At 38.8% G+C, this 25034-nt stretch overlaps 1 protein-coding gene across 19 annotated transcripts in view; it reads left to right on the forward strand.

Annotated features, from left to right (window-relative positions):
- Positions 1-1100: 1100 nt before the first annotated feature.
- Positions 1101-25034, forward strand: part of ADAD1 (adenosine deaminase domain containing 1) — a 74424-nt gene continuing 50490 nt past the window's right edge. For 2 of the 19 annotated variants that reach the window (XM_054484966.2, XM_054484971.2), the window contains exons 1-4: positions 16199-16368; positions 16827-17024; positions 17778-17966; positions 20585-20752. In XM_054484966.2, coding sequence (XP_054340941.1) covers positions 16853-17024; positions 17778-17966; positions 20585-20752 — 529 coding nt within the window. In that variant the 5' untranslated portion in view covers positions 16199-16368; positions 16827-16852. Of the gene's footprint in view, positions 1207-9076; positions 9129-9837; positions 9924-10284; positions 11384-15748; positions 16468-16826; positions 17025-17777; positions 17967-20584; positions 20753-25034 lie in introns of those variants that run through there. The other 17 variants (XM_054484962.2, XM_054484958.2, XM_054484963.2 and 14 more) reach the window with 17 other exon arrangements.

Below are 25034 nucleotides of genomic sequence, written 5' to 3' on the forward strand. Positions count from 1 at the left end.
GCAACAAAAAACTCCAGAAGAGCTGGGGTACTTAGCCAAGGGTATAGATCTAGTAAATGTTAGTAGGGGAATTAAGATTTGCTGTCTAATGTCACACAGCAACTTAGTCACACAACCAAAACCCTAGTGTTAACAGTCCTAATTTTGTATTCTTTCTGCTAGGCCATCATAGCTGTCATCTGTCTGATCTCTGAATCCCACCCCCAAATCTCTTAACATTGGTGCATATAAAATAACAAGTATAAACTTACCCTATTTCTGGCACTAACTGTGATAATGTTATAAAAAGCAAAAGGACAAATCTGTAACTACTTAAAATTTCTATGACTGTTGGATAAAGCTATGAGAAAACTAGCACATCTGTGCACTACTGATGAGAATATAAATTGGTACAACTCCCATGAAGGACAATTAAGTAACAGCTATCAAAATAACAAAGGCATGTAATTTTTACTAGATATACATACAGTACTTCCCTGTGTGAAATAATTATACAAGCATGTATATTTGCAGTATTCTGCAACAGTGCAGTATTGTGGAAGTATGTTGCAGTAATGTTGCAGTATTCTTTCTAATAAATGGCTGGAAACAATTCAAATGTTCATCAGTGTAAGACAGGTTAATTAAAAGTGACATCCATTCAGTAGCATAGTACGCAACCATGAAAAAAAAAGATGATCTCTAAGATTTATTCCTAAATTAAAAAACGTGGTCAGCCGCTTAGATTACAAAGCTTCCAAGTGGTCTATTATAGTTATTTTTTGAGTATCATGTACCTTGTTCTATTCCAGTAAATCACATGGTGCATCCAGATAACCTGTAAAATTTCAATAACATGTAAAAAAAAATTACATAAAGGATTTTGCTTTCCTATCTGCAAATATTGTACTTCTAGGCTTACTAGAGATCTGTGATTTGCAAACTGTCTATAGTGAAGAACCCTTTTTTAAAAAAAGTTGAAGGTGATATAAATCAATAATCTTGTAAAATATAGTAACAATTATTCAAACTGAAAAAATTAAAATACACAAAATAAAGCTCAAATTTTTAATTATTAGGTTTGATTTACTAGATTCAAATGTTCCATCAATTGCTGTAAGAATTTCTAGGGGATTTCTGGCAACATAGCCCAATAGGAACAGCTCCAGTCTGCAGCTCCCAGCGAGACTGACACAGAAGAGGGTGACTTCTGCATTTCCAACTGAGGTACCTGGTTCATCTCATTGGGAATGGTTGGACAGTGGGTGCAGCCCACGGAGGGCAAGCCGAAGCAGGATGGGGAGTCGCCTCACCCGGGAAGCACAAGGGGTGAGGGGATTTCCCATTCCTAGCCAAGGGAAGCTGCGAGTGACTGTACTTGGGGGAATGGTACACTCCTGCCCCAATACTGCACTTTTTCCACAGTCTTCGCAACCAGCAGACCAGGAGATTCCCTCTGGTGCCTGGCTCAGTGAGTCCCATGCCAACAGAGACCAGCAAGCTAAGATCCATTGGCTTGAAATTCTCACTGCTAGCATAGCAGTCTGAGATCGACCTGGGATGCTAGAGCTTGGTGCGGGGGAGGGGCGTCCGCCATTGCTGAGGCTCGAATAGGCAGTTTTATGCCGACAGTGTAAACAAAGCCTCCAGGAAGTATGAACTGGGCGGAGCCCACCGCAGCTCAGCAAGGCTGCCTCTCTAGATTCTACCTCTGTGGGCAGGGCATCTCTGAACAAAAGGCAGCAGCCCCAGTCAGGGACTTATAGATAAATTCCCCATCTCCCTGGGACAGAGCACTCGGGGGAAGGGGCAGCTGTGGGCACACCTTCAACAGACTTTAAATGTCCCTGCCTGACAGCTCTGAAGAGAGTAGTGGTTCTCCCAGCACAGCATTCGAGCTCTGATAACGGACAGACTGCCTCCTTAAGTGGGTCCCTGACCCCCGTGTAGCCTGACTGGGAGACACCTCCCAGTAAGGGCTGACAGACACCTCATACAGGAGAGCTCTGGCTGGCATCTGGCAGGTGCCCCTCTAGGATGAACGTTCTAGAGGAAGGATCAGGCAGCAATATGTGCTGTTCTGCAGCCTCCGCTGGTGATACACAGGCAAACAGGGTCTGGGTGGACCTCCAGCAAACTCTTAACAGACCTGCAGCTGAGAGGCCTGACTGTTATAAGGAAAACTAACAAACAAGAAGGACATCCACACCAAAACCCCATCCATAGGTCAACAACATCAAAGAACAAAGGTAGATAAAACCACAAAGATGGGGAGAAACCAGCGCAGAAGGGCTGAAAATTCCAAAACCCAGAATGCCTCTTCTCCTCCAAAGGATCACAACTTCTCACCAGCAAGGGAACAAAACTGGACAGAGAATGAGTTTGACAAATTGACAGAAGTAGGCTTCAGAAGGTGGGTAATAACAAACTCCTCCGAGCTAAAGGAACATGTTCTAACCCAATGGAAGGAAGCTAAGAACCTTGAAGAAAGGTTAGACGAATTGCTAACTAGAATAACCAGTGTAGAGAAGAACATAAATGACCGGAAGGAGCTGAGAAACACAGCACAAGAACTTCGTGAAGCACACACAAGCTTCAAAAGTTGAATCGGTCAAGCGGAAGAAAGAATATCAGTAAATGAAGATCAAATTAATGAAATAAAGGGAGAAGACAAGATTAGAGAAAAAAGAGTGAAAAGAAATGAACAAAGCCGCCAAGAAATATAGGACTATGTGAATAGACCAAACCTACATTTGATTGATATACCTAAAAGTGATGGGGAGAATGGAACCAAGCTGGAAAACACTCTTCAGGATATTATCCAGGAGAACTTCCCCAACCTAACAGGGCAGGCCAACATTCAAATTCAGGAAATACAGAGAACACCACAAAGGTATTCCTCGAGAAGAGCAACCCCAAGACACATAATCGTCAGTTTCACCAAGGTTGAAATGAAGGAAAAAATGTTAAGGGCAGCCAGAGAGAAATATTGGGTTACCCACAAAGGGAAGCCCATCAGACTAACAGCGGATTTTTCAGCAGAAACCCTACAAGCCAGAAGAGAGTGGGGGCCAATATTCAACATTCTTAAAGAAAAAAATTTACAACCCAGAATTTCATATCCAGCCACACTAAGCTTTATAAGTGAAGGAGAAATAAAATCCTTTACAGACAAGCAAATGCTGAGAAATTTTGTCACCAACATGCTTGCCTTGCAAGAGCTCCTGAAGAAAGCACTAAACATGGAAAGGAAAAACCGGTACCAGCCACTGCAAAAACATACCAAATTGTAAAGGCCTTCAATGCTATGAAGAAACTGCATCAACTAATGGGCAGAATAACCAGCTAGCATCATAACGACAGGATCAAATTCACACATAACAAAATTAATCTTAAATGTAAATGGGCTAAATGCCCCAATTAAAAGACACAGACTGGGAAATTGGATAAAGAGTCAAGACCCACTGGTGTGCTGTATTCAGGAGACCCATCTCCTAATGGAGATGGATAAAGATCTACGAAGCAAATGGAAAACAAAAAAAAGCAGAGGTTGCAATCCTAGTCTCTGATAAAACAGACTTTAAACCAACAAAGATCAGAAAAGACAAAGAAGGGCATTACATAATGGTAAAGGGATCAATGCAACAAGAAGAGCTAACTATCCTAAATATATATGCACCCAATACAGGAGCACCCAGATTCATAAAGCAAGTTCTTAAAGACCTCCAAAGAGACTTAGACTCCCACACAATAATAGTGGGAGACTTTAACACACCACTGTCAATATTAGACAGATCAATGAGACAGAAAGTTAACAAGGATATCCAGGACTTGAATTCATCTCTGGACCAAGCTGACCTAATAGACATCTACAGAACTCTAAACCCCAAATCAACAGAATATACATTCTTCTCAGCACCACATCACACTTATTCTAAAATTTGACCACATAATTCAAAGTAAAACATTCCTCAGCAAATGTGAAAAAGCAGAAATCACAATAAACTGTCTCTCAGACCACAGTGCAATCAAATTAGAACTCAAGATTAAGAAGCCCACTCAAAACCGCACAACTACATGGAACAGAACAACCTGCTCCTGAATGACTACTGGGTACATAACAAAATGAAGGCAGAAATAAAGATGTTCTTTGAAACCAATGAGAACTGAGACACAACATACAAGAATCTCTGGGACACATTTAAAGCAGTGTGTAGAGGGAAATTTATAGCACTAAATGCCCACAAGAGAAAGCAGGAAGGATAAAAAATCGACACCCTAACATCACAATTAAAAGAACTAGAGAAGCAAGAGCAAACAAATTCAAAAGCTAGCAGAAGACAAGAAATAACTAAGATCAGAGCAGAACTGAAGGAGATAGAGACACAAAAATCCCTTCAAAAAAATCAATGAATCCAGGAGCTGGTTTTTTGAAAAGATCAACAAAATAGACTGCTCGTCAGACTAATAAAGAAGAAAAGAGAGAAGAATCAAATAGATGCAATAAAAAAAGACAAAGGGGATATCACCACTGATCCCACAGAAATAAAAACTACCATCAGAAAATACTATAAACACTTCTATGCAAATAAACTAGAAAATCTAGAAGAAATGGATAAATTCCTGGACACACACACCCTCCCAAGACTAAACCAGGAAGAAGCTGAATCTCTGAATAGACCAATAACAGGTTCTGAAATTGAGGCAATAATTAATAGCCTACCAACAAGTCCAGGACCAGAAGGAGTCACAGCCAAATTCTACCAGAAGTACAAAGAGGAGCTGGTACCATTCCTTCTGAAACTATTCCAATGAATAGAAAAAGAAGGAATCCTCCCTAACTCATTTTTTGAGGCCAGCATCATCCTGATGCCAAAACCAGGAAGAGACATAACAAAAAAAGAAAATTTTAGGCCAATATCCCTGATGAACATCGATGTGAAAATCCTCAATAAAATACTGGCAAACCAAATACAGCAGCACATCAAAAAGCTTATCCACCACAATCAAGTCAGCTTCATCCAGGGATGCAATGCTGGTTCAACATATATGCAAATCAATAAACGTAATCCATCGCATAAACAGAACCAATGACAAAAACCACATGATTATCTCAATAGATGCAGGAAAGGCCTTTGACAAAATTCAACAGCTCTTCATGCTAAAAAAAAAAAACTATCAATAAACTAGGTATTGATGAACATATCTCAAAATAATAAGAGCTATTTATGACAAACCCACAACCAACATCATACTGAATGGGCAAAAACTGGAAGCATTCCCTTTGAAAACTGGCACAAGACAAGGATGCCCTGTCTCACCACTCCTATTCGACATAGTATTGGAAGTTCTGGCCAGGGCAATCAGGCAAGTGAAAGAAATAAAGGGCATTCAATTAGGAAAAGAGGAATTCAAATTGTCTCTGTTTGCAGATGACATGACTGTCTATTTAGAGAGCCCCATAGTCTCAGCCCAAAATCTCCTTAAGCTGATAAGCAACTTCAGCAAAGTCTCAGGATACAAAATCAATGTGCAAAAATCACAAGCATTCCTACACACCAATAACAGACAAGCAGAGAGCCAAATCTTAAGTGAACTCCCATTCACAATTGCTACAAAGTAAATAAAATACTGAGGAATCCAACTTACAAGGGATGTGAAGGACATCTTCAAGGAGAACTACAAACCACTGCTCAAGAAAATAAAAAGAGGACACAAACAAATGGAAGAACATTCCATGCTCTTGGATAGGAAGAATCAATATTGTGAAAATGGCCATACTGCCCAAAGTAATTTAGAGATTCAATGTTATCCTCATCAAGCTACCACTGACTTTCTTCACAGAATTAGAAAAAACTACTTTAAATTTCATATGGAACCAAAAAAGAGCCCACATAGCCAAGACAATCCTAAACAAAAGGAACAAAGCTGGAGGCATCACACTACATGACTTCAAACTATACTACAAGGCTACAATAACCAAAACAGCATGGTACTGGTACCAAAACAGATATACAGAACAATGGAACAGAACAGAGGGCTCAGAAATAACGCCACACATCTACAGCCATCTGATCTTTGACAAACCTGACAAAAACAAGCAATGGGGAAACTATTCCCTATTTAATAAATGGTGCTGGGAAAACTGGCTAGCCATATGCAGAAAGCTGAAACTGGACTCCTTCCTTACACCTTATACAAAAATTAACTCAAGATGGATTAAAGACTTAAATGCAAAACCCAAAACCATAAAAACACTAGATGAAAACCTAGGCAATACCATTCAGGACACAGGCATGAGCAAAGACTTCATGACTAAAACACCAAAAGCAATGGCAACAAAAGCCAAAATTGATAAATGGGATCTAATTAAACTAAAGAGCTTCTGCACAGCAAAAGAAACTATCATCAGAGTGAACAGGCAACCTACAGAATGGGAGAAAATTTTTGCAATCTATCCATCTGACAAAGGGCTAATATCCAGAATCTACAAAGAACTTAAACAAATTTACAAGAAAAAAAAACCATCAAAAAGTGGGTGAAGGACATGAACAGACACTTCTCAAAAGAAGACATTTATGCAGCCAACAAACTTATGAAAAAAAAACTTATGAAAAAATTTATGCAGCCAACAAACTTATGAAAAAACTCATCATCACTGGTCATTAGAGAAATGCAAATCAAAACCACAATGAGATACCATCTCACACCAGTTAGAATGGCAATCATTAAAAAGACAGGAAACAACAGATGCTGGAGAGGATGTGGAGAAATAGGAATGCTTTTACGCTGTTGGTGGGAGTGTAATGCTCAATATCACTTATCATCGGAGAAATGCAAATTAAAACCACAATGAGGCTGGGTACTGTGGCTCATCTGGCCAAGGCGGGCGGATTACTTGAGGTCAGGAGTTTGAGACCATCCTGGCCAACATGGTGAAACCCCATCTCTACTAAGAATACAAAAAATTAGCTGGGTGTGGTGGCACACACCTATAATCCCAGCTACTCAGGAAGCTGAGGCATGAGAATCACTTGAACCTGGGAGGCAGATGTTGCGGTGAGCCAAGATCATGCCACTGGACTCCAGAGCGAGACTCTGTCTCAAGAAAAGAAAAAAAAAAAAAAAAAAAAAAAAAAACACCACACAGTGAGATATCATCTTTACACCAGTCACAATGGCTATTTATTACAAAGACAATAACAAATGTTGGCAAGGATTCAGAGAAAAGAGAACACTGTTTCGCTGCTGAACACTTATTCACTATCGGTGGGAATGTAAATTAGTACAACCTTATGGAAAACAGTGTGGAAATTTCTGAAAGAACTAAAAATAGAACTACCATTCGATCCAGCAATCCTACTACTGGGTAGCAGAGGATTTCTTTTCCTCTTTCCAAAGGAAAAGGAATTATTATGCCAAAAAGATACCTGCACTCTTATGTTTATCACATTACTATTCACAATAGCAAAGATATGGAATCAACCTAAGCATCCAAAAATGGATGACTGGATAAAGAAAATGTGGTATATATACACAACGGAACACTACTCAGCCATAAAAAAGAATGGAATCCTATTCTGCAGCAATATGGATGGAATTGGAGGCCATTATTTGAAGTGAAACAACTCAGAAACACAAAGACAAATACTGCATCTTCTCACTTATAAGCAGGAGCTAAATAATGTATACACACGGACATAGAGTGTGGAATGGATAGACAATGGAGACTCAAGGGTAGAGGGCTGGGGAGAATGATATCTCCCAATTGCTTAATGGATACAATGTATGTTATTTGGGTGATGGATACACTAAAAGCCCTAACTACATCACTATGCAATATATCCATGTAACAATATTACACTTATCTTCTAAGAGTAAAATGCGGAACATTTACTGGACATTTAAAAGGGACAAGAGTGGGAAGCAGGAAGACCTGTTCGTAAGCTATCACAGAAATCCCAGGAAAAGGTAATAGTTGTTTGGACTAGGGTGGCAGCAGTGGAAGTGGTAAGAAGTGGATTCCTTCGGGCAATGTTGTGGAGACAGCCAACAGAACTAATTGATGGAATGGGAGTTGGGGGAAAGAAAGAAGTCAAGGATAATTCTTGGGCATGGTCAGATAACTTATATTAATTAGATTAGAAATTAGGAAGACCATCCATTCCTCAAGCCAAAGCAGCCCCAAACCAAGGTATATGTCTTGCTTAGCAGAGTAAAGCTGTACTTCAGCCCCACTCACTCCCTTGGCTTGGTGTTCTTGTTCACAACCTTATACTCTGGCCTTGCTTCTGAGGTTCTGGCTTTAGCAACTGAGTTAATGAGCAACTGAGTATCATGTACTGAGATGAAGAATTCACTATCATGCCCAATTGCCCACTTCCTTGCCAAATCATAAGAGTCACATAATAAAAAGATGACAGTAATATAGTTCAGCAGTTGCCAAAACATCCTGCAACTCATTGGGCCATTTGATGTCAACTTAATTTACATCAGTATTCAGAAATATGTGGAAGGAAGTATTTATTTATTTATTTATTTATTTTATTTTTATTTTTTATTATACTTTAAGTTTTAGGGTACATGTGCACAATGTGCAGGTTAGTTACATATGTATACATGTGCCATGCTGGTGTGCTGCACCCATTAACTCACCATTTAGCATTAGGTATATCTCCTAATGCTATCCCTTCCCACTCCCCCCACCACACAACTGTCCCCAGAGTGTGATGTTCCCCTTCCTGTGTCCATGTGTTCTCATTGTTCAATTCCCACCTATGAGTGAGAACATACGGTGTTTGGTTTTTTGTCCTTGCGATAGTTTACTGAGAATGATGATTTCCAATTTCATCCATGTCCCTACAAAGGACATGAACTCATCATTTTTTATGGCTGCATAGTATTCCATGGTGTATATGTGCCACATTTTCTTAATCCAGTCTATCATTGTTGGACATTTGGGTTGGTTCCAAGTCTTTGCTATTGTGAACAGTGCTGCAATAAACATACGTGTGCATGTGTCTTTATAGCAGCATGATTTATAGTCCTTTGAGTATATACCCAGTAATGGGATGGCTGGGTCAAATGGTATTTCTAGTTCTAGATCCCTGAGGAATCGCCACACTGACTTCCACAGTATTTAAAATCTGGTATGTTTTCATGTATCCATTAGACAATCAATCATTTGTTAATAAATATATGATATCAAATCTGAGGCAGTTTACTAAAACCAATACAGAAGCAACATTCAGTGTGGTCTTGAAATATGAAACATATTTAAATTATACTGAAACACCTTAAACACTAAACTACTAAACAAGTTATTTTACAATATAACTCATTAGGAATTGTTATGCAAATTATGTGGATTATCTGCCTCACAGCCTAAATTGGATAAACCTCAACCAAAATTATCAGGCTATGACTGTATGAAAATTTTAAGCATATTTTAAAAATAAGAACCAAAACTTCATTATCTCTCCAGTCTTCACATGCTAAACTTAACACTTTGTGGCTGAAACAAAATGGAATAGGCCACTAAGTATTTAATAAACCTGACAGGGCTCAGGCAGAATGTATGAGCTGATAAACATTTTGGCCCAATCAAAGGGCTGGCCATTTTCTAAGCATGTTATTTATTCTTTATTTTACTGTAAGCTCCAAGATCAGGGCTATGTTTTAACCTGCCTTGTGATATAGTTTGACTCTGTGTCCCCACCCAAATCTCATGTTGAATTATAATCCCCAATGCCGGGGGAGAGTCCTGGTGGGAGGTCATTGGATCATGGGGACAGATTTCTCCCTTGCTGTTCTTGTAATAATGAGTGAGTTTTCATGAGATGCGTTTTTTTTTTAAAGTGTGTAGCACTGCCCGCTTCGCTGTCTCTCCTGACACCATGTAAAGACAGACGTGCTTGCTTCCCCTTCAACATTCCCCCATGATTGTAAGTTGCTTTGGCTAGAGTAAGGAAAAGAAAGTTTAGAGGGGAGAGAGTAGAGGGATGGGAGCAAATAGTGAAACAGGAAACTACTTAGAAGGCTACTGAGTAATAACCGCAAGAGAAGATACTTGTTTACATTAGAGTTGTAACACTTAAGGTAGTAAGGTCAGATTTTTATATTATAAAGTATAATATCAAAGATTATGAAAGATTTTTCCAAAAGAGTTTCTCTCTACCACCAAAGATTCATTCTTATTCCTATGCCAAACAACATTTTATAATGCATTTAATTTTATTATCATATATTGACTTTTCTGTCATATTCTTTATTCTTTTTTCTTTTTTTTTTTTTTTTTTTGAGACAGCAGCTTGCTCTGTTGCCCAGGCTGGAGTACAATGGTATGATCTCGGCTCACTAAAACCTCCACCTCCTGGGTTCAAGCAATTCTTCTGCCTCAGCCTCCTGAGTGGCAGGGATTAGAGAAGCATGACACCATGCCTGGCTAATTTTTGTATTTTTAGTAGACATGGGGTTTCACCGTATTGGCCAGGCTGGTCTTGAACTCCTGACCTCAACTGATCCAACTGCCTCAGCCTCCCAAAGTACTAGGATTACAAGTGTGAGCCACTGCACCCGGACTTCTGTCATATTCTTGATGTGATTTGCATTATTAGTGTCATCAAGATTATGGGTTACTTAATTACAGCTACCATATGTGTATATCTCTATTTAGCACCAAGCAAAGCAGCATGGGCAATAATCCCTACTTAAAATGTTTGGTGATGTTGAACATGTTTTATCTTCTACAAATCTTTTAGGAGTTCCCTTGCACCATAAGGGCTTATCTCCAAAGGCTCACCACCATTCTACACATTTGCTTTGATGAAAGGGTTTGGTTTTGATGGTAGACCTGAATTTGGATACCTGCTCCAATATATGCTGAACAAGACTTTGACAATAAATAGTTAAAATATACTTCACAAAGCAGATGTACAGTTTCCATAAAGTAATAGCTAAAAAAAAATGGTAGTTCCCTTTCCTCATCCTATCTTGCAGCAGTGCCAGAATTAGGGTGAAGAGATTAGGGTGTTATATCATTCTTTGTAAATGTATCCATTGAGTATTGTAGGGATTTGAGATCCAACATCATTCATTTAAAAACCTATGAACAGAAGACTTAAAGTTTCAGTTTGGAATTAGTACAAGTGCAGGGTTAAATGGTATCTTTATTTGAAATTTTGACATATTGTTAAACTTTTGGCAATAATTTTGATTTTTTAAAATACTGCAATAAAATATTTATCTAAATTACTGAGTTTTTTGATGCACCCTTCAAGGTTGAGCATGAGGTGAATGTCTCACTCCTCCACCCCAGTAAGTGACTCTGACTTAAAGGATGATGCCAGCAGGAATGCATTCCTTTAGAACAAACAGCCCAGTGGATGAAACAGGGTCAGAAAAAGTGAGTAATGTCCTACCTTTCTCCCAATCTAATTAAGCACTGGTCTTCAAACAAGTCCCTTGTTTTCTAATTTTGAAAAACTATTCATAACATTTTACATATTTTAAAGTTGATGTGTTTTTTCCAGCATAAGTTTAATTAGTTGAAAAGGATGTAATTTCTGGCATACTGGAAGTACTGACACTTAAATACATCTTGATTTATCATTCATTTTAATGTACCCAGTTGAATCTAAGTATCCTAGAGATGTGAGTCCCACCATCACTCATTTAAAGACATACGAACAACTTGAAAAGGTAGAGAGATGCTAAAAGCACTGTGCTCACCCTTAGAACAATTTTAAAAGCTGGACAAACTTTAACAATTTTTCTTGAACCTATCAGTAAACAAGGGTCACAGTACAAAAAACTAACTTGAAATCTGGAGAGAGATAGGCATAGGAACACTTAGGCCAGATGTTCAGCTGTTGCCCTTCCCTTTGCAGATTAAGGTTTTTATTCCTTGGGAGACATAAAGGACATGGGTGCTCACAGGGGAGACAAAAGATGAATCCAGAGAAAGCTTTCCCCCATGGCACTGGCTGAACAGGGAAGAACACCTAGCAATGAAATTCTGCACAGACCCATGTGAGAATGCAAAAATGATACAATCACTTTGGAAAAGTTTGGAAGTTTCTTATAAAGTTAAACATACACTTACCATATGACCCAGCAATCCCATTCCTAGGTATTTGCCCAAATGAATTGAAAATTTATGTACACAAATGTTTATAGCAGCTGTATTCATAATTTCCTCAAACTGGAAACAACCAAGATACCTTTCAACAGATGAACATATAAACAGTGGTACAATGGAATATTATTCTGCAATAAATAGGAAGAAGCTATTGATTCACCCAACAACGTGGATGAATCTTAAATGTGTTTTTCTAAGTGAAAGAAGCCAGATCCAAAATGTTACATATTTTATGATGCAATTTATATGGCATTATGGAAAAGGAAAAACTATAGAAACAGAAAACAGATCAATGGTTTCCAGCAGTTAGGAGAGAGAAGAAAGGTTAACTACAAAATGACCACACAAGGGAAATTTGGAGGTGATGAAATTGTTATGTACACAGTACTGTAGTGGTGGATACATGACCATATATTTGTCAAAACCCATAGAACTATAAACAAATAACCAACCTAAGTAACTTTGGGAAACTGTTTTGACTAGATAATGTAAGATTAAAGAAAAAAAAATCAAAGAAATATCCTGGTCAATACAGGTAAACAAATAAAAATGAAATAAATAAATGCTAAACTCCTCTTGGTGGTAAATTTGTTACTCACAAAGGTACAAGTTAACCAATATGCATCTACTATACACTGAAAAATAAAATACATTTTAGATATTGCCAGAGTTCTCATTGTCAGAGAAAGAAATCACAAATAAAGGGAAGCAGGAATGACTGCTGGGGTGTCAGATTACAGTCAAAGGTGTAAGTATAAATTTGTTTTTATATATAAATATAGATGTGTCCATATACAGGAGTTAGTACATACAAATACATTTCCTAGCTCTGTCTGTCCTCTGTGCAGGCATAGAAGCAATGACACCCCAGCAGCAATAAGCACTCCTAATGCTCAGAGCTTAGTTTCTAAATACCATTCTCCTGTAAAAGTAACCACAGCTTTTTGTTAGATGTAGGGCAGGGAAAATACCTTAAAAAAAAAAAAGATGAGGACATGTCAAGAGGATACAAGAGCCAACATGAAAGAGTTCCCAATGACCAAAGCTGGAATAATTTGAACAACAAAATCAATAATGGTAGTGCCAACCCCGGTGGCTCATGCCTGTAATCCCAACACCTTGGGGAGCCCAGGTGTATGGACTGCTTGAGTCCAGGAGTTTGAGACGAGCCTGGGTGATACGGCGAAACCCTGTCTCTACAAAAAATTTAAATAAAATAAAATACAAAAATTAGCTGGGTGTGGTCACACACGCCTGTAGTCCCAGCTACTGAGGAGACTGAGGTGAAATGAAAGTATCTCTCAGCCTGGGTGACAAAGCAAGACCTTGTCTCAAAAAAAAAATTAAAATGAAATTAAACAAAAAGATAGTACTGGATTATACTCAAATGACAGAATAAATACCTCCATACTGATATAATCAAATAACTGAATAAATATAAAGGAAAGAGGCAAGCCTTTCTTACATAATTCCAAATAATAAATGTAGAAAGAATGAGGGAAATTGAAAAGAACCATTAGAACACCATAGTAATAACTGCTTTGGGTAAGACTACAAAGATGAATGCTAAAATTAGTGGGTGAAACTCTAGGGTGAAACAGTTCATATACATAACCTTAAAGTATTCCCCCCCAAATATTTATTAATACGTGGTTTGAACATATGTCCACAAATTCTGTGATACTCCTCTCTCTAAGAGGTGAACCTTCTAACAAACAAAGAATAGAGAAGGAAAAACAGAAATTGTACAGTGGAGAAAACTGACAGACACAACCTTAACCAAGTCAGCAAAGTTAACATCACCAGCTATACTCATTATGTTACTCCCTAATACACCCTGAGAAATGAACTTCAGCTATGTAGTGTTCTTCCCAAATACGGTAACTCTGTAGTCATGAGAAAACACCTGATAGATCCAAATTGAGGGCCATTCTACAAAACACCTGACCAGCTCTCTTCAAAATTACCTAGGTCATGAAAAATAAAGAAGGGCTGAAAAACTATCACAGACCATGGGATACTTAGGAGATATGACCACTAAATGCAATACGGCAAACTGAATCCTGGAACAGAAAATGGACATTGGTTGAAAAACTGGTGAAATCCAAATAAAGTGTGTTGTATAGTCAGTAGTGTTGTACTAATGTTAATTTATTAGTTTCCATCAATGTGCCACAATTACATGAGACAAAGTAGCAAACATATGCCTCTGGCTGTGACGAAGCCATGTTTGCTCACTCTGCTTGTGAGCATAACTTCACAACTCCCTGACTCAGTGACAGCCATAAGGAATACCCTGAAGATGATAAGCTGGAAAGCAGGATAGAGAACAGATTCCCATGTCTCTTGCCTGAATCACTGCATTTCTAGAAAAGAAGTTCAATGATCCTAGCTTTGTCTTTTCCTGTACATGAGATAATGTCTGACAGGAATAATTATTATGCCTCTGTAATCTATAACCAATGTACTCCTCTCCCACCCAAACTTTGATGAGATGTTGCTGTACTGTAACTTCTGAGCACATGCTGAACATCCACATCACCTGATATATAAGCTATGGGCTGAAACACGACTTTGGTGCAGTGAAACAGAAACCCTCTGAAAGACTCTACTGGGTTGCAATCCTAAGACTCTGAATAAAACTAACTTTAATTCTTTAAAAGCCGATTTCTTTGTCTTTAGTTGACAGTTATGTAAGATAATATTAGGGGAAAGTGGATGGAAGGAATGGAAAGACTGTACTATCTTTACAATTCGTTTGTAAATCTAAAATTACTTCAAAATAAAACATAATTTATATATTTGTGTATGCAATAGGGAAATTTGTACCTCATTCCTTTCACTCGAGGTTTTATTTCCATTGCATGTCTCCCCTCAAATTTAATCCTAATGTACTTAGAAGTTGTATTATCATCCTTTTACTTCTTGACATTTGAATTTTTTAATTTCCTGTAACCAGAAGTCTCTAAATGTTAATTAAAAATTCTAGATTGAGTTATCATTGAGATCATTAATGGGTACTTGATCGAAGCAACATAATGAACACACATTTTAATAACCACTAAAGAAAAATATTTTTATTGAAAATGCACTGCTTAACGAGGGGGATGGGACTTTTTCTTCCAATAAGCCCATCTACTTCTGGATGCATATTACGTCTATTTGTTCTTTTCCTTTTTTTTTTTTTTTTTTCTTTTTTAAAGAGATGGCAGTCTCACTAATGTTGCCCAGGCTGGACTTGATCTCCTGGGCTCAATTGGTCCTCCTGCCTCCGCCTCTCCAGTATCTGGGACTACCGGTGCCCACCACCATGCCTGGCTTCCTTTTTTTAAAAAAAAAAGATTTACACCTGACTTAATTACTGAGAAAACTTATCCCTATAAAAAGGTAGATGGACACTGAAATTTTGTTATAACAAAGTTACTCCATCCTTTGGATTACTTTTTGTTTACATGCCGAAATTTGTTGGGTAATTTAGTATTCTTATTTTCCACGAACTATCACCTAACACCCCGAGTAGGGCCTCCTTCAACCTTTAGGAGAGTAAAGAATTGAAAACATCCACACTGGATTTGTCATCCATATAGCAGAGCCATTTGCTCTCAAAGACTCCATCTGTTTTCATGATTGTTCGCTCACTGGCCAAGCTTCAGGACGTGTGAGGTAGTTTTTCTGTAAACAGGAAGGCCACCGTGGAGGCCAAGCCTTCCCCATGGGCACCTTCTCAGATTGCGATTGGGGATGAAATGAGGGATTTTCTTGAAACAACCCTCACGCAGGTACCCCTTAGGCAGCCTTCAACCGCTCTGGGGAAGAAGGCCCCAGGCATAGACAACTGCAGTATAAATAATCATCCCTACCGTGCTCTGTCAGGGCTGCAGGGGGGCATGGGACAGTAAGGGAGGAGGCTGAACTGCGCGATTTTACCTGGCTTCTCCAGAAGGGAAAGGCGGCCAGTTGGACCCGATCCTTGTGTTCGGAGAACAGAGTCACCAAGGCCTCGAACGCGTGCGATGGTCGGCGTCTCTTCCCTAGGTGACGCAAGACGCGTGAGCGCGGCGGCACGACGCTGGCGCAAGCGCGGGCGCAAGAGCGCCGGCCTCCGAGACGGTTAGTGATTGGACGAAGCAGGGCGCGGGGGCGCAAGCCCGGGTCCTGCAGGGGCACCGCGAGGCCTCTTTTGAAAGATGCGGCCCTGACTCTGTGAACCTCGCGCAGAGCTGCCTGAAGCGAGAGGTTGAGGCTGGGAGGTGCGAGCAACGGCGGCGGCAGCCGCCTGCGAGCCCCCAGCCTGAGGCGCAGCAGTGGCTGCCCGTCTTCCCACATAGAGGGCAGGAAGGACAACTTTGGTGGGTAGGGGTTGGGCCAGGACTTAGGAAGCCACCGACGAGCTGATTTTTTTTTCTTTTTTTCTTTTTTCCTGACCTTGCTAATATCTTCCCTAACTCCTGAGTAGTTTTAAGGTCTTTTACAGGGACCTCTCTCTGTTCCTTCTTTCCTCCTTTGTAGCAGAGGTTTAGGGAAGGGATTCAGGAGAGAAGAGGTCCGTGTCTATGAAAACTCAAAAAGCAGTCGTGAGATCAGTTCAAGAGGGATTTGACTCTAGTCATCTGAATATGTGCCAAGGCCATTTATGGAAATAATGGGGGGGTGGGGTTTGGAGTAAATATTTTCAGTTTACATAGCGTTTTGTCTTGTTTTCTGCCAGTTTTATCGTGACCTCTAGGTGAGAAAATGGCTAGCAACAATCATTGGTTTCAGAGTTCGCAGGTCCCCAGCTTTGCCCAGATGCTGAAAAAGAACCTGCCAGTTCAACCAGCGACAAAGATGATAACTACACCCACAGGATGTTCCTCAGAAAGTTACAGCCTGTCCAAGATGGCATCCAAGGTTACGCAAGTAACGGGTACGACTTTTTTCATTTGTAACAATGAGTCAGTTCTTTAAGATTCTAGGATGGCCAGTAAGTTCTGTCGAGCCTCTGGTTTAAAGGTTTCGTGGTTGTATAGACATTTACCCGTGGCTGCGTACCTGGAGCTGGCATCTGTCTCAGCACTTGGACGAGGCCTGTAGAGCTCTTTACCTGTGCCGCTCGTTTAACCATCTGTTACCACCTTGACTGTTCACCTCCCCCTCCAAGTGTGGCTTGCCTTTCTGAGGTGAGGCGCAAGGGAAGATACTGGACTTAACACTGGTCTGTATTCCACATAGCACTTAGCGTAGTGTTAAGTATAAAGCAGGGGCAAACATACTTTAAAATTCGGTGGAATCCAGTGAGAACATGAGTGGATGGGAGCCAGAAGCTACGTTTTAGTCCCAGATCTGTGTCTTTCTGTATTCTAGGCCTTAGTGACATTATCTGTAAAAATTGCTTGGTTTCTGAAGACCCTGACATCACTAAAATTCCATGACCCTTGATATCACTTAATAATGACATGTTGATATTACCTTTTTGCAAAATAGTCTTAGTACTCGACAGATGCAATAACATGTGGTGCCTGTTATGTGTGCCAAAATTGTTTAGTACAAACTTAAGAAAAACATATGATGAAGTGTATCTGGGACAACCTTCCATTTTGGGGAGGATTTATTGCTTTTGCTCATTTTTGTTTGTTTGTTTGTTTTAAACCAAATTGACAAGTATAACATTTGTTTTTAGGTAATTTTCCAGAACCGTTGCTTTCCAAGAATCTTTCATCTATTTCAAATCCTGTCCTTCCTCCAAAAAAAATACCTAAGGAATTTATAATGAAATACAAACGTGGAGAAATAAATCCTGTGTCAGCCTTGCACCAGTTTGCACAAATGCAGCGAGTTCAGCTTGACCTTAAGGAAACTGTGACAACAGGCAAGTGTAAAATTGTATTTGTCTCAAAAACAAAACCAAAAGTATAGCAAAATAATGGTGCTAAATTTAGTTCTTTCATCTAATATTGGAGTTAGGTAACTGTATGTTTTCACAAGAATACTTAAATGGTTATGTTCACACTTCTTTAGCCTTTGCAACCTCTACAAATAACTCACATATACCAAAGTTTTATAATCATTGAATTGTAATTTTCTTATGTGTCACTAGCTGAATGGAAATTAGTCTCATGGACTATTTTGAGGTGTAATTACTTCTTGTATCATAAACATGCTTTTGTAAAGATGTTAAATATTTGGACTGTGATTATTTTATGAGAAGGATTCTGTGAGGATGATGACTAAGAAAAGTTAAGGTCAAATTTGCCTTCTGAAACTCAAGCGTTAGATTATATGATTGGTACTTTGTCTGCAGACTAGTCTCTTACAGTTTTCTCAATTCTCCCTTAAACTCCCCAACCAGAATAATCTGTAACCATGCTGCGCCTGTGAAAGGCTACAGGAGTACAGATAAGGGAAATGCAGAAAGTAGTTTCTGATCTCTTCACATTAGAGCCAATGATTAGCAAGATTTTAGGAAAGTGGAAGGATAAGTGCTCTTAAGAGGCATTGACAGCTTAAAATTTTAAATTTTAAAAACTTTGTGTATATGTACCTGTGTGTGTTTGTACACGAGTAGTTAGGTTTTTTCTTTAATTTTCCTGGTGCTAACTTGCCAATATGGATCTCAAAGCTAACATCTTTGCTAAATAACTTTAACATGTCAAGATTTTAGTAAAGATAGTCACAGCGACATCAAGTTTCAGTCTGTTGTTTTGGGTGGAATACCAGTAAACTAACAGGTGACAGAAATAGTATCTTAACATATAGATGGTGGTGGTAATGTAGAAGGTGGACTTAATTTCCGTGTAACTAGTTAGCTTTCCTCCAGTAATCTCAGACTGCTCTTGGAAAATGTAAACTGTTGGTCATTGTAAGAAAAAATAAATGATCAGGACAAATCTTCACTGCTCTGAGCAAAAACTACTAAGAAACATGACCTGTTGGTTGTTAATGGTGTACATTTTATGCTCAAAGTATAGTTCAATAATCCAGTGTGTTTGGTAGTGAAACCACAGTGTCAGAATTTTTTAATAGCTCTATGTGTGATTTAGATTTACACTAAAGTTTGAGAACCCGAGTTATAAACAGGCTGAAGCTTAAAGGCTCCATTCTGACACAGAAGACTTACTAATAAATTTTAGGTAAAATATCTTTTTTTTTCTTTAGATAGAGGCTCTCACTCTGTTATCCAGACTGGAGTGCAGTGGTGATCCTCCCACCCCAGCCTCCCAAATAGCTAAGACTGCTGCAGGCATCCACCACCAGGCCTGGCTAATTTTCAAAATGTCCTGTAGAGAAGGAGTTTCACTATATTGCCTAGGCTGACCTCGAACTCCTAGCATCAAGAGATCCTCCAACCTCAGCCTCCCAAAGTGATGGGATTATGAGTGTGAGCCAGTGCACCCAGCCAAGATGTGTAATATACATAAGAATCATCTGGGCCACTTGTTGATTATATAAAATGCTCTCTGATTTAGTAAACCTGGATTGGAACCCAGGTGATCATGAAGAAAGGAACTTGGGAAACTGAAGTCTGAGATGTTATGGGGAAAGCAGTTTACCCAGAAGCAGTCAGGAGTTGCTTGTAAAACCTTGATGTACATATTAAAGAGTTAATGTAATATAATTGTGAGTATGTGAGGAAATAAGATAGTGGGGTTTATGTGTGGCAGCATTGTATGTAGCCATCTGTAACCAAAGAGTGGAGAGTCAGATTCCTAAAGGCCTCCTAAAGTCTAAATAGTAACAAGCAAAACTTCAAACAGAAGAATCTTTGACCTGTAAATACAGGAGACAAGACAATTCTATTTCGTTTTTTATCCAAATATAAAAGCTAGGTAAATAAATTGTGATGACTGGACATTCAGTTTAATTCTTTAGTTTATCATTATGTTTTGGTTTTCTCTTCCTCTCGCTCCCTCTCCCCACCTCCTCTCCCACTCCCCAACCTTCACAGCTGTAATGGGTTGATTTGCTTATAACACCCTGATAGTACACAGGGTTTCTTCAAAGGGATCTCTTAAATTCTGGAGCTTAAAAGTGTATTAGGGCAATCCAAGGGGTGGGGGAAATTCAGCTTTCTTTGTTTTAAAGTTTTAAAGACGTTTGTATTTAAATTTTAAAGATGTGAGATGTTACGTGAAATCTCCACATTTTATCTTTCATTGGCCGTTTGACAGATAGTGGAGCGTTTACCATTGCCAGGCGTTATACTATACACTCACTGTTACTCCACATGTGATCAGTACTCTACTACTGGCCCTATTGCTCACACTGAATCTGGAGCCGGCCTAAGCTGCTTGAATCCTCAGAGTTAGTTCAGATGCCCATTCAGTTTTAGTTTTAACTCCTATTGGTCCTACAAAAGGACTTGTAAAGTTGGTGTTTATGAGGTAGTTTTTGAGAATTTTTGTACTGGAATGTTTTCCTATGTACAGACATTGTTTGCAAGAATATAATAAAAATTATTGTAGCATTCATTCTGAGTTATTTTTCAAGGTAATGTTATGGGACCATATTTTGCCTTTTGTGCTGTGGTGGATGGTATTCAGTACAAGACTGGACTGGGACAAAATAAAAAGGAGTCTAGATCCAATGCAGCAAAATTAGCTCTTGATGAGCTTCTACAACTGGATGAACCTGAACCACGAATTTTAGAAACATCAGGTAAATACTCTTGATTATAAAGTATTTATAAGAGGTATCATTTTTCAAAAGGAATCACCTGAAAGATTTATGTTAATGAGAGTTACTTGGCAGCTACAAGATAGAAGTTGCAGGATTTGAATAATTTATTTCAGTTGCTGTCCACTGATGTATTTAATAGTAGTTAAAATGCTCTTGCATATTTCAGCACTGAAAGGTATAATCATGTTGTTAAACTGTCCGGTAACTTGTCAGATTGTTAATTGACAGATTAAGTCCTAAAATATAGTTTTCTTTGTAATTTGTTAGATTCTTATTATGAATGTGATACTGTACATTTAACACTTAGAGTTTTTAAATGCAGCATTTGTGAAGTTTGTGTTAAATTCAGTAAATGGTAGAATTACTTGAGAAAACGGCCTAAGGTAGCATAGCAAATAGGTTAAGTGTGTAAACTGTAGAATTAGATTGCTCAGGTTGGAATATTGACCCTATGCTGACGAGTTGTTTGCCCTCTAAACCTGTTTTATTTGGAGAGGGGGACAGTGATAGTTATACCTTCTGTGGTTGTCATTAGGATTAGATAAACAATGTATGCAAAGTCCTTAACCAGTGCCTACTGAAGAATACACAATCAAATTACAAAGTATTTAAAATACGTTGTTGAACTCAAGTTAAAACATACCTATAGAATTTCCTAAGCATCCAGTTGAATTGTGAGAAAAATATATTGATGATTAGTTTCTCCTGCCTTTTCCCTAATAGCTTTCAAAATGTTTATATAGGGCTGGCAAATGTTTTGCCCAGTGGTCTGCAAACTTTAGTTGCTAAACATTTATTTTTTTCCCTCCTTCGTAAAAGTTAAGGTTGCATTTAACCATGTCTACTGCCACTACTTTGAAAACTAAGGCAGTATTTACCCATCTCTGCTGTCGGCACTTCTATATTTATTATTGTTTTCTCCAAAAAGTGCCAATGGTGCCTTAATTACAACTAAAAGTTCTTTAACAATATATTCTGTCTTGGGCTAGAGGCTGAAAAAATAATAAGGTCATCTTTTTCCCTACAGTGAGCTAGAGTTTCTTCTTTATTTTTTCTACTGTAGACAGCTGAGTTTAAACATCTATTTGTCTTATGAAAGGATGTAGAAGATAAGAGTTCAGTATTCATTTCTTTCCTTTTCTCTATTAACAGTTTTTCTAGTCTTCTCCTTCTTATTCACAACATAAAACTTTTAAAACTTTAGTTTTTTTCAAAATTTTGAGCTCATCACTTTTAAAATTATTTTTCATGTATATCTTCTTTAATATTTTGCACATGGTTTTTTTATGTAGTGTTTTTTGTTTTGTTTTGTTTGAGACAGAGTCTCACTCTGTCACCCAGGCTGGAGTGCAGTGGTGCAATCTCTGCTCCCTGCAACCTCCACCTCCCGGATTCAAGTGATTCTCATTCCTCAGTCTCCCTAGTAGCTGGGATTATAGGTGCCTGCCACCACACCCGGCTAATTTTTGTATTTTTAGTAGAGATGGGATTTCACCATGTTGGCCAGGCTGGTCTTGAACTCCTGACCTCAAATGATCCTCCCACCTTGGCCTCCCAAAGTGCTGGGATTATAGGCATGAGCCACTGCACCTGGCCTGATGTAGTTTTTTTTGTTTGTTTTTTCTTAAAAAAAAAAAAAAAAAAAAAAAGGGATACATGTGCAGAACATGCCAGTTTGTTACATAGGTATACATGTTCCATGGCTGTTTGCTTTACCTATTAACCTGTCCTCTGTTCCCTCCCTCAACTCCCACCCCCAAAAGGCCCTGGTGTGTGTTGTTCTCCTCTCTGTGTCCATGTGTTCTCATTGTTCAGCTCCCACTTATGAGTGAGAAATTCAGTATTTGGTTTTCTGTTCCTGTGTTAGTTTGCTGAGGATGATGGCTTCTGGCTTCATCCATGTCCCTTCAAAGGACGTGATCTCATTCCTTTTTATGGCCGCATAGTATTCCATGATGTATATGTACCACATTTTCTTTATCCATTCTATCATTGATGGCCATTTGGGTTGGTTCCATGTCTTTGCTATTGTAAATAGTGCTGCAGTAAACATACATGTGCATGTGTCTTTATAGTAGAATGATTTATATTCCTTTGGGTATATATCCAGTAATGGTATTGCTGGGTCAAATGGTATTTCTGGTTCTAGATCCTTGAACAATCACCATGCTGTCCTCCACAATGGTTAAACTAATTTACATTCGCACCAACAGTATAAAAGCATTCCTATTTCTCCACAGCCTCACCAGCATCTATTATTTCCTGACTTTTTAGTAATAGCCATTCTGACTGGCATGAGATGGTATCTCATTGTGGTTTTGATTTGCATTTCTCTGATGATCAGTGATGTTGAGCTTGCTTTATTCATATGTTTGTCGGCCACATAAATGTCTTCTTTTGAGAAGTGTCTGTTCATATCTGTTGCCCACTTTTTGATGGGATTGTTTTTTTCTTGTAAATATGTTTAAGTTCCTTGTAAATTCTGGATATTAGACCTTTGTCAGATGTGTAGATTGCAAAAATTTTCTCCCATTTCATAGGTTGCCTGTTTGATCATAGTTTCTTTTGCTGTGCAGAAGCTCTTCAGTTTAATTAGATCACATTTGTCAATTTTGGCTTTTGTTGCAATCACTTTTAGCGTTTTTATCATGAAGTCTTTGCCCATGCCTGTGTCCTGAATGGTATTGCCTAGGTTTTCTTCTAGGGTTTTTATGGTTTTGGGTTTTACATTTAAGTCTTTAATCCATCTTGAGTTAATTTTTGTATAAGGTATAAGGAAGGGGTACAGTTTCCATTTTCTGCATATGGCCAGCCAGTTTTCCCAGCACCATTTACTGAATAGGAGATCCTTTCCCTGTTGCTTGTTTTTATTCAGTTCGTCAAAGATCAGATGGTTGTAGATGTGTGGAGTTATTTCTGAGGTATCTATTCTGCTCCAATGGTCTACATGTCTGTTTTGGTACCAGTACCATGCTGTTTTGGTTACTGTAGTCTTGTAATATAGTTTGAAGTCAGGTAGCATGATGCCTCCAGCTTTGTTCTTTTTGCTTAGGATTGTCTTGGCTATATGGGGTCTTCTTTGATTTCATATGAAATTTAAAATAGTTTTTTCTAATTCTGTGAAGAATGTCAATGGTAGTTGCGAAAGTAGCATTGAATCTATAAATTACCTTGGGCAGTATGGCCATTTTCACGATATTGATTCTTCTATCCATGAGGATGGAATGTTTTTCCATTTGTTTGTGTCCCCTATTTCCCTGAGCAGTGGTTTGTAGTTCTTCTTGAAGAGGTCCTTCACATTCCTTGTTAGCTGTATTCCTAGGTATTTTATTCTCTTTGTAGTGATTGTGAATGGGAGTTTATTCATGCTTTGGCTCTCTGCTTGCCTACTGTTGGTGTAAAGGAACGCTTGTGATTTTTGCACATCGATTTTGTATCCTGAGACTTTGCTGAAGTTGCTTATCAATTCAGTAAGTTTTGGGGCTGAAAAGATGGGGTTTTCTAAATACAAAATCATGTCGTCTACAAACAGAGACAACTTGACTTCCTCTCTTCCTAATTGAATACCTTTTATTTCTTTCTCTTCCCTAATTGCCCTGGCCAGAACTTCCAAAACTATGTTGAATAGGGGTGGTGAGAGAGGGCATCATTTTCTTGTGCCAGTTTTCAAAAGGGAATGCTTCCAGCTTTTGCCCATTCAATATTATATTGGCTTTGGTTTGTCATAAATAGCTCTTATTATTTTGAGACATGTTCCATCAATACCTTATATATTGAGAGGTTTTTTTTTTGTTTTTTGGTTTTTGGTTTTTTTTGAGATGGAGTCTCACTCTGCTGCCCAGGCTGGAGTGCAGTGGCATGATCTCGGCTCACTGCAAGCTCTGCCTCCCGGGTTCATGCCATTCTCCTGCCTCAGCCTCTCGAGTAGCTAGGACTACAGGCGCCCGCCACCACGCCCAGCTAATTTTTTGTATTTTTAGTAGAAACAGGGTTTCACTATGTTAGCCAGGATGGTCTTGATCTCCTGACCTCGTGATCCACCCGCCTTGGCCTCCCAAAGTGCTGGGATTACAGGCATGAGCCACCATGTCCGGCTGAGAGTTTTTAATATGAAAGGATGTTGAATTTTATCAAAGGCCTTTTCTGCATATATTAAGATAGTCGTGTGGTTTTTGTCTTTGGTTCTGTGTATATGATGGATTACATTTATTGATTTGTGTATGTTGAACCAGCCTTGCATTCCAGGGATGAAGCCGACTTG

This window comes from Pongo pygmaeus, chromosome 3, assembly GCF_028885625.2.
Source record: "Pongo pygmaeus isolate AG05252 chromosome 3, NHGRI_mPonPyg2-v2.0_pri, whole genome shotgun sequence".
NCBI classification, from domain to species: Eukaryota; Metazoa; Chordata; class Mammalia; order Primates; family Hominidae; genus Pongo; species Pongo pygmaeus.